Source organism: Miniopterus schreibersii (assembly GCF_964146895.1).
Source record: "Miniopterus schreibersii genome assembly, chromosome: 13".
Classification (NCBI taxonomy): domain Eukaryota; kingdom Metazoa; phylum Chordata; class Mammalia; order Chiroptera; family Miniopteridae; genus Miniopterus; species Miniopterus schreibersii.
In genome coordinates this window covers 38529492-38540261 of record NC_138113.1, presented here as the reverse complement: position 1 = coordinate 38540261, position 10770 = coordinate 38529492, and the positions used below count along the sequence as shown (strand labels likewise).

The 10770-nt window shown below is 42.5% G+C and overlaps 1 protein-coding gene across 1 annotated transcript in view; it reads left to right on the top strand.

The window, feature by feature from the left end:
* The first annotated feature begins 6035 nt into the window (after positions 1 to 6035).
* The window catches only part of GFPT1 (glutamine--fructose-6-phosphate transaminase 1), a 50897-nt gene continuing 46162 nt past the window's right edge, over positions 6036 to 10770 (top strand). Inside the window, exon 1 of the mRNA XM_081155827.1 lies at positions 6036 to 6411. Coding sequence (XP_081011953.1) covers positions 6405 to 6411 — 7 coding nt within the window. The 5' untranslated portion in view covers positions 6036 to 6404. The remainder of the gene's footprint in view (positions 6412 to 10770) is intronic.

Sequence of the window (10770 nt, the reverse complement as noted above, 5' to 3'; positions counted from 1 at the left end):
CAACTTATTTCTTAAAAAATTTAAAAATTTTTTATTTTAGAGAGAGAGAGAAATCAACTTCTTGTTCCACCTATTTATGCATTCATTGGTTGGTTGCTGTATGTCCCCTGACTGGGGATTGGATCCCACAATCTTGTATCAGGACGATGCTCTAACCAACTGAGCTACCTGGCCAGGTTCCATGGCCAACTTATTTATGATTCCTTTTTCCATATCTTGCCCCTTCTCGACATTTCCATACTCAATTCCACAGGCCCTTATATTGTCCCTTTCTTGCCCAGAGTCATCAACCAAGGTAACCTGTCCAGGCCTGCCTTCCTTCTAATTTCAGGATTATCTTTATCCCCTTCAAAACTCAATGTTTCCTCAGTGAACTTTTCACACCTGGTATGAAAATGAAAAGTAATCCTATAAATAGTATTACTCTAAAGTGTTAATAGATGATAATGACTTAATGTAGATCTCCTAGGGGAGGGAGAGGTGTTCTATATTAAATATATAAGTACAGGTAGAGTTTAGGCATGTGATAGGCAAGGAATGGAGGTAATTTGGGACAAGGGAACTTTGTGGTCCCCTTGTAATCACATTTTGTGAAAGACTAGTCCTCTAGAGTCAAGCACTATTTAACATCTGGTCTTCCCCCCCCCCCCCCCTTTTAAAAAAATCCTCATAGAGGATATTTTTTTCTATTGCTTTTTAGAGAGAGTGAAGGAGGGGGGAGAGAGAGAGAAAAACATCAATGTGAGAGACATTGATTAGTTGCCTCCCACATGAACCCCGACCAGGGCCGGGGATTGAACCTGCAACCCAGGTATGTGCCCTTGAAGGGTAATTAAGTGACCCTAAGATACTTGGATTGGTTCTCTAACTGTTGAGTCACATCAGGGCTGGTTCCCTTTTTGATGCTTCCTTTCAAGAAGGACAGTGCAGCTCAGCCCGGTGTGGCTCAGCAGTTGAGTGGCTACCTATGATCCAGGAGATCTTGGTTTGATTTCTGGTCAGGGCACATGCCCGGGTTGCCGGCTCGATCCCCAGTGTGGGTCTTGCAGGAGGCGGCCCATCAGTGACTCTCTCATCCTTGATGTTTCTCTCTCTCCCTCTCCCTTCCTCTCTCTCTGAAATGAATAAAAGATATTAAAAACAACAACAAACAAACACAAAAAGGACAATGCATATCTGCGAAAGTTCGCAGTGGTATTCTTTTTTAGGGCACGGGCCGTATTTATATAGCTAGACCATAGATGTCTGAACAGAGTGGTGGGAGATGGTACTGATAAACCTGTCAGGAATGAGATACGTGCATGGGAGTCTGGACTTAGTCCTACAGGTGAAGGGTACCCACTGAATGGGGAACAGGAAGAAACAGGATCAGATTTGTGCTTTTGGAAGGTCACACTGGTGTGAAGATGTATAGGATGAATTGGGGTAATGGTGGAACCAAAGGGGTTCACTTAAGGAGGCCTTTCTGGGGCCCTTACCTGTGCCTTTTTCTTCTCCTAGGTCTTAGTGGCTCAGCCTGCTTTTTTTCTCTCTGATGCTTGCTACCACCTTCCCTGACTACTGGGGTACATTTCTTCACAAAACTGCCTAAAAAGTAGAACATAGGTGTGTGCCCCTGCTCCCCATATTATTGTTATTCAAAAAGAATACAAAACTGAGATACAGTTTTCATATAACATTATATTAGTTTTAGGGTTATAAGATGATGATTCACTCTATGTTTATATTGCAAAATGATCTGCACAGTAAGTTCACATTTATAACCACACGTTATAATTTTTTTTCTTGTGATGAGAACTTTCAAAATCTATACTCTTAGCAACTTCCAAATATACAACACAGCTATTGTCACCATCCTGTATAGTTTATCTCCAGGACTTATAACTAGAAGTTTGTGCCTAGGCCTTTTTTATTTTAATAATTTGATTGCTATTTATATTGGGATTCCGATCAGGGATAACAAAAATCACAAACTTGGGGACATTTAAAAATCTTATAAAGCTGTTTCAATTATGGTTCTTCCTTTCTTTAGCAATGACAACTGGAAGCCCTGATGCAGGGCAAGGAGGAGGCTGAGAACCACTAGATTTCACAGGACTAATCTGGGAAATGGGGTAGCATAAAGAGGCAATAAATGACACACCTTAACATCATCACTTTTTTTTTTAGTTCAGTTCACAGCTTTTGATCAGGAGAGGAAATCCTTCCCATTTTCTCAGATGTTTGAATTAGACCCAGATGTCCCCATTCCTTCATAGATAATTTATTTTCTTCTCCAGCCCTTATTCCCAAAGGTCCAGCTCAGGCAAAGCTCTGAGTAGATGGAGTTCAGACAAACAAAATTCTTCCATGTCAGTCTCTTGACTGGGACATGGTTACAAAGGGTTCTTTGTTGTAGTAGGTTGGTGTGGAGGAAAAACTGTTTTGTGACGTGACCGCTGTCTGTCCTGTGAGCTAGAGCTGTACCAGAACAGAGGTTGCTTTCTGTAAATCCCACTTACAGACTGCCTGATCTTAATTGATGTTCATTATGACATAAATGAGCACCCTTCCCTTGCCTCCTGCTTTGTGCAGGTACCTGGAACAGGTGGTTGTCCTATACCTGGTCAAGCATGTAAAGGAATTCCCAGTACCTGGTAGCACTCACTTACTAGTACCCATGACTATCTCTCACCCCCCCCCTTTACCCTATATAATTCTTTGGTGTCTGCCAAGAGGCTCCAGAATCTGTTTAATCTTGCAGTCACCCAAGACATTCCTTGTACGTAAGTTTCTCTTAATAACCCCTACTAATTACCAGATTGGAGTAGCTAGCCTCTTTCTTTGATCTTTCCCTACCTTCAACTAACAGAGGCAGATTTTTAGTCTTGGGGCATTTTTCTGGGTCTGTATGTACTAACAATAGATGAAAAACTGCTCAGTCTCTGGTGGGATCCTGTCATCCTAATGCAGTCAGGACCTATGGAGGCACACTATTTGTGTTTACCCGTACATGCACCATTGAAAGAGGGGAGAAGGTAGGAGACCTAGTCTGGCACATTCCCACTCCAATTCACCTCTTTAGGCCAGAAAGCACCACTTCCCCCTGGCCAATATGTTTGGTTTACACAGCCTGGCCAGGCTCCAAAGACTGCGGCCACATTAACACCTAAAGATCAGGCTACAAATATAATTCTCACAGGAGAAGTTCTTTTAATTCAAGGCCCTATGAAATATTTGTCTTTCTGATCTTAGAATTCTGCTGTTCCTGTGACATCCAGTTACAGGGTGGGCACCTGTACCATTATCCAAACTAAATGTTGTTTTACACCAGGTGAATCTGTTAATATTTTTTCTTTGTTAGCACATGTGAAAACTCAAGTTAAATGATCTGGCCCCAAGTCCAAGTAACCTACTAACCCATGAGTTGGGTCTGGGGGGACAGCGGGGGGCATGATGGAAAAAATTGTTACTAATACTTGGACTGCTTCGTCTTTTTTCTTTCTTTCTGTACTGCTGCTGCTGTATCTCCAATGCAGTCAACTGGCAGCTAAGCAAGCTCCATGCCTGCTACTGAAGCTGCTCACTGACACTCAGGGAGCCTCATGGAAGAGGTGGCTAGGCAAGATTGTAAGAGCCGGCAACAAGGGGTGGAGTGTGGAGAGCCTGTTCCATGACGTGGCCTCTGTCTGTCCCACAAGCTTGGATCCGGACCAGAACAGAGTTGCTTTCTGCAAACACCTCCTTACAAAGACTATCTGATCTTAATTGATGTTCATTCTGACATAAATCAGCACCCCTCCCTTGCTTCCTGCTATGTGCTGGTTCCTGGAATAGGTTGTTGTCTTGACCTGGTCAAGTATATAATTTCTAGCATTCACGTACTTGTACCTGTGACTATTCCCCACTTTTACCCTAAATAACTGTCATCTGCCAGCAGCACGGAGATCCATTTTGCCTTGCAGCCACCCAAGACATGCCTTGTAAGTTTTCCTTTATAAACTCTATCAATTACCAGGCTGGAGTGGCCAACCTCTCTTGGGTCTTTCCCTGCCTTCCACTTATGGAGGCAGATTTTCATTCTTGGGGCTTTCCTTGGGTCTGCCTGTACTAAACAGGTGGGAAAATATTGGCCTTCAAAGTTTCTTCTTAACTGGTGCATAAGCACCTTCCAAAATAGCTGTACAATGGAGATAAACAAGACAGATTGATAGTCATGATGGAGTAACAAGCAGAAGAGGAAAGCAGGGGGTTCAATAATTACAGTTTGAGCATGAGAACTTTGGTGGTATGCTGGCATTTTCTTTGGTGCATTCACAGGTTTTCTGGCAGTGTACAAAGGTGCTGTTCAAACATTGCAACAATGCCCTGGCTGGCGTGGCTCAGTTGGTTGGAGCATTGTCCTGTGCATTGAAGGGTCGTGGGTTTGATTCCCAGTCAAGGAACATATCCAGGTAGCAGGTTTGATCCCCAGTCAGGGAGTGTATGGGGATCAATCTTTCTCTCTTACATTGATGTTTCTCTCTCTCCCTCTCTCTCTAAAATCAATTAAAAACACACACACACATTGTAATCATACCTTGACTTCTTGGCAATATCACTGAGGTTTTACCAGAACTTCTTAGATGAGAGTTCTGAGGCTAAGATGTATATCCACTGTAACTTTGCCTCTTGAATTAATAAATATGTTGCCTATTTTCAAACAGCTCATTGTTGTTGTTTTTAACCTTGTTCTGGGTGATTTAGGAGGCTGTTTAAGGGCCTGAAAGATTAAAGGACTTTTCTGGCCTCTCTTTGAGGCCAATGATAAAAAGGCATTTTTTTCCCCCCTCTATGAAAATCTGAAAAGCCCTTTGCTCACTTCATCATATAACTAGTTAGAGAAAGTCAGTTCCCCTAAGAACATCTGACTTTTTCTCACTCATTCAAAAGCATTTTTGATCCCTTTGTGCTAGGGTTTATACTAGGTGCTGGGGTACGCAAACTCTTGTTTTAGCTTCAGAAACTTAGCCTAGTAGGTAAATATGCAAAGTAAAATAAAATAAAATATCAAAGTATATTGCTTTAAAGGGGGCAGCTCATAGAATGAGAGGTTAACGCATGTCCTTACATCCATCTGGGGGAGACAAAAAAGGTTTTCCCTAAGAGGTAGCATTTAAATACAGATGGGGTGTGGATTCCATGAAGAGTAACCAATGTATGCAAAAGACTGGAGAATTTTGGCCAAACAGAAATGACCAGTTCAGCGTTGTTGGAATGTAAAGGGCTGGAAGGTGGGGTAGGAAGGCAGCTGTAGTGTGAGGTAAGATGAGACATCTCTGGTCTGAAGTCCATGCCATGTTCTGTATGCCATAAAAGTTTTTATTTGATGCTACTCTAGAGCCATTAATAGTGTTATCATAACCATCTATATTTGACTAAATACACTATTTAAATCTTCCTAAAGCAATAAATTCTCAGAAACATCATCTCTCTTTGATTAAGTTTCTCTTGGCAGGAATGGTGCATTAATTCATAGAATAATTGTTCATGAGTCAAAAGTAAGGCTGTAAAATCTAGGCAATTCCTAGTCCTCTCAGTTGGGCCAGCAGAAGTTTCCCCCTGCTCTTCTGCAAAATACTCGGGGTTAGGGAGGCAAGGGCTGGGGTTGGGGTGCGGAGGGCGTTTGGAGGCCAAGGTTATTACATGGAGCCTACATATTACATGGAACCGAATTGCCGGCCACCAGAGAGGCTGGCAGAACCTGCACGGCGCTTTGCAGCCAGGAATTTTGGTATCTCTTTCCTCTCAATTCTTTGCAATTTTTTCTTAGGTCTATGTTCCCACCCTGACTTATTTGTGCGTCAGGCCTCCTGCTTTCTTCGTCCTGTTTCCCCGCTTCGTGGGATGCTGGAGCTTGGAGCCGTGGACTGCGCTAGGGGCGCGCCCCAATGTTATTTGCTTCGCTAACAGTCCCATCCTCCCCTTTCCTTATCTTTTCCTCATTCCCAGCCTGCCGCCGAGTTTCCTCCTCCCCCGCGTCATCGTCCCTCCCGCTACTCGCCCTGGGGCAGGGCGTCTTCAGGAACCCCAAGCGGATGCGCGACAAACCGCTGCCACGTTCTCGAGTCCAGCAGGCCAGTGCTTGCGTGGGCTCCTGGGCGGGGCGGCTCGGGGCGGGATCTGTGCGTGAGCGGCGCGGGCGTGGCCCAATGGGACCTGCGGATGGCGAAGGCGGCGGCGGCGTGGTGCGTGCCGAGGGGCGGGGCCAAGAGGCAGTTACTGGCGAGTCCGGGAGGCCGAGAACGCAGTCGGCTGTTGCATCCTCGAGGGAGTGGTATTGACGCCCCCCTGCTCCTAAGCCCGCCGGTAGCGCCGAGGCTCCTGTGTGCTCTCGCCCTCGCCAGCCGCTCCCCACGCACCTTGCCCACCGGGCCTCCAGCATCATGTGCGGTAAGGGGCCGCGGGCAGGGGGCGTGTTGCCGGGCGCTGCTGAGGCCTGAGGCGCCGGCGGAGCGGGAGTGTGGAGGGTGCGAAACCCGAGTGCCGGGCGGGGGGCGTCCCCCGAGGCCCCCGGGTTCGGGGCCGGCGCCGACCCCGGCGAGCGGGAGGGGTGTGGTGGACTTAGGAGGGTACCTGATGGGGGGGCGGGCCCTAGAGAGGATGTGGGGGAGCGAAAGCGGCGGCTTGGCGCGGAGAAGGGATCCAAGAAGGAAGGGAAATGTTTGTGTTGGAAAAGGGGAGAGGGCCGAGGGAACTGAGGTGCGGACGGGGGTGTCTTCACAAGAAGCCACCAGGCAACCTGTGGAACATGAGGTGAGGTCTCTTGAACTTATCTTGTATTCGTCTAGGATTTACCTCTTAAACAATATTTATTTTTAGTTTCTGTCTTTCGGTCAGGCCCAATAGAAAACAGAACTGTAACTGGAGCTATGACAATGGCATTACACATGATCTTCCTGCCACCTCCTGTCTCAACAGTTATTGCTGATCAATAACTTGGTGAATGGGCTTAGACCCGATCTCGTGGAAGAGGCCCAGAAGTGACCATGGCGATAGATCATACGTCATTCATCACTTGCGTGTGCACCCATTTAAAACATCTATGAAAAATAGTGGGCTACCTTTAGCGAATGTTTTACCTGAACAGGCAAAACAGAAAGTTAGGCCCTTGTATTCCATGTTTGGAGACTTAGTTGTTTTAATATTACCTTAAAGTGTTAGCTAAAAGGAATGGTCTGAATTATATCTGAACTGATTGATATGCACTAAAATTGGTATTAACTTGGCCATTGTCAGTATAAAGAATTGTATCCTTACCTTTCTTATTGAAATTTACAACTGACCTTATCCCTGAAAGGAAAAAACACTTTTTAAAGGGAGGCTTGATTGTAATAGAATTGAAACTATCTGGGGAAACTTATTCTTTTTTTTTTTTTAATCCTCACCAGAGGAGTGAGGATATTTTTCCTCCATTGATTTGAGGGAGTGGAAGGGAGGAGGGAGGGGGAGAGAGGAGAGAGAGAGAGACATCCAGATGACTGAGACACATCCATTAGTTGCCTCCCACACCCCCTCCAAGGAGGGTTGAGGGGGAAGGCTGGGATCTGACTTGCAACCCAGGTTCAGGACATTGACTGGGGATCTAACCCTACACCCTCTAGTGCGCAGGCCAACACTCTAACCACTGAGCGGGCTGGAAAATTTATTCTTTGTAGCCTTTTGCAAGAACTCAGCAGGAGGTGACATGTTCTCATTAGTGTACATTTTTCCTGTATTTAACTTTATGCTAATTTCAGCTTCTGAAAAAGAGGAGCAGGTTTAAATTTAGAGTAGGTTAAAAAAACAAAAAAACCTATAAATAGCTTTACTGAAATTATTAGAGTTGAACTGACTTTCACATCAGAAATACTTTTGCTCTGTCTAGTTGGTAGAGTGGCTTTGCAAGAACACGTAATTTAGTATGGAGCTGTTAAGTAGTGAATGTGCAAACTGGTTAATTCCCATTGTACTTCATTTGGTAATTAACTGCACCTGAATGATGAGGTGTGCACCTAGGTAAGTACCTGCGTTTCTGGTTTCAGGTCGTTTCTTCTTGTTCCAGGAGAAAAAGTCAAAGTATGTACTATAAAAGAAAAAAATCTGAACTGGTTTAGAAAAGGTGCACAGTGAGGCTTTTAGGGTGGAGACTAGATGTTTTTTCACTTAGGCAACATTCCCATTCCACAGAGTTTTATTGCTGAGGAAACAGACAGGTTATAAAGAATAAAGAACTAGTGTTTGACTCAGTTTTGAGGTCCTGCTTTTAACCCTGTTCAGACCACAGTTTTGCATGATTTAGAATAAGGGTCTAGAATTTATTTCCTTTGATGTAAATTCTGAAGGTTAATTAAGACAAAAGTTTGTCTTTATTTTTCTCTTATTTCTTAATCATTGAAATAGAATTTCTAGACAGAGAAATTGAGTGGGGAATGAGATCAGATGGGAAAATTTAGAGATTTACCTTCTGACTACCTCTTGCCTATTCAGATTTTTCTAAAGGATTATTTCAACATTGCAAAATGTTGAAGCAGAAAAATGAGGGCTAATGACCCTCTGCTATGCTTTTTTTTTTTTTTTAATGATAAAACTGTTATAATGTTTACCAGCTTGAATTGGGATGTTAATAAGTGTTAACCAGAAAAAAAATTTTATGGTCAAGTAAATTTGGGGGGCAACAGATTAAATTATGTCGAACTGGCTTGTTTGTTTGTTTTTTTTTTTAAATTGGAGGACTTGGAACTTTTAGTGTTCTGATAAATGTTGTGAATCTCCTAGAGAAGAATAGCATGTCTATGTACCAAATTTATTTTATCTTCCTTTTATTTTTAGTTCTTTGGATACACTTTGTTCTTTTTAGTTTTTTTTACTTTTGGCTTTGGTGAGAGATTGTCAAGTCAGTAAAGCTACCCACATCTTTTAAAAGTTTTTGCTGTTTTTTTTAAAAAAATAAATAATGATGTATATAAATAGAATTTTTGTGAGGTTATAGTTAAAAGCAGCAGTAAGGAAGCTGCAAGTCAAAAGTATCCTGAAATGAATCCTTAAAAAGTTTTTTTGTAATTATACTGTCTAATGACTTTGGGGGTAATACTTAATAAGCATTTCCTCAGTTGTGTTCCCTGGAACATTGGTTACGATCTGACAGTCTGTAAGGGTCGGTTTCCAGAGAGCAACCTGGGTGCAGTTTGCAGGACAGATGGCAGTCACCTCATAGAATAGTCTCTCCTCCACACTTATCAACAGTTATGAGTAGGAGAGGCTGGTTTAGGTATGTAGAATATGTTTCTCTGTTTTGCGCTTATAAGGAAATATAAGAGTATATTGGGTATAATACTGTTAAGACGAAGATGAAGACTTCAATTCTATAAAGTGAGAATCTACCAAAAATGAGAAGAAAGAAGTGGGGAAGAGAGAAATGGGGATTGAAGAGTAGTCTAGATTATGGACTTTAGAAAAATATCTGGGGGAATGTTGGAAAGTTAGACCAACTATGAATGAACAAGATTGGTCAGCAGTTTGGAGGGCCATTTTGCAAGTGGACCTGAAATGGGTGGATCGACCTCACTGGTAAGGGTGTCAGGGACACGGGAGTCAGAGCTGGCGTTGAGAGGATAATGAAAAGCCGGTTTGATGTGATTGATCTGAAAAGTGGGAGAGATGAAACGTTTAAACATTTGTGAGCAAGAAGTGCATGCTTTTTCTCAGGAAAGGTGATGACATAGGTGGACAGTGAGGGATAGTATAACTAGAGATCTCAGGGTTTAAACAGTGCTTTGAATTGCAGAATGTTAAATGTGCAAAAGTGTTATGGAGCTCCTTCTAGTGGCAACATCTGTTTATAACAAAGTAGGGGACACTTGAACCAGCATTTTGTAAACAGGAAAAATATTTTAAACAATTAGAAAACAAATAATTGATATTTCTCATTGTGTCGCTCCATATGATTTTCACTTTGTGTTTTTAGGAATGTAATATTTCATCTCCTAAGGGGATCTTAACTGTTGAATGTGCCTCCACAATTATAGTTGTATTGACTGTTTTATGACAAATATTTAGTTGATGTGTATAACTTAAATTGCAGTATTGTTTATAATTTCAAAGAGGTAGGAATACCTCAGTAGGGAAATGGTTAGGTAAAATATGACTATTTATGGATTGGTATGCAGCCATTAAATAGAATAAGCTAGATGTGTTGTACTAACATAGAATACTCTCAATAGCTTAAGAGAAAAAAGTACAGAACATTATATATAGTGTCATCAAATTTATGTGTTTTAAAAAAGTCCTTTAAAGCCATATACATCTAGGTCCATTTAGTAGAAACATTCATAGCTGAAGGATTGGGACATTGTGTATTGAATTAATGTTGGTTATCTTCCCTGTGTGTATGTAGAAAGAGGAGATTTTCACAATTCATTCTGTAGCTTTTGTGTAATTTGAATCTTTAGTAATGATAAATTAATTTGTAAACTTGCATTATAAGAAAAACTAAACAAATATATATCTTTATTGATTTCAGAGAGAGAGGAAGGGAGAGGAAGAGAGAGAGAGAAACATCAATGATGAAAGAATCATTGATTAGCTGCCTCCTGCACGCCCTACACGGGGGATTGAGCCCGCAACCCTGGCATGTGCCCTGACTGGGAATTGAACCACGATCTCCTGGATCATAGGTCGATGCTCAACTGCTGAGCCACGTCCAGCCAGGCATAAGAAAATTAAAAAAAAATGAAACTTAATTGGCATTGTAGATGGATTTTGATTCAAAAA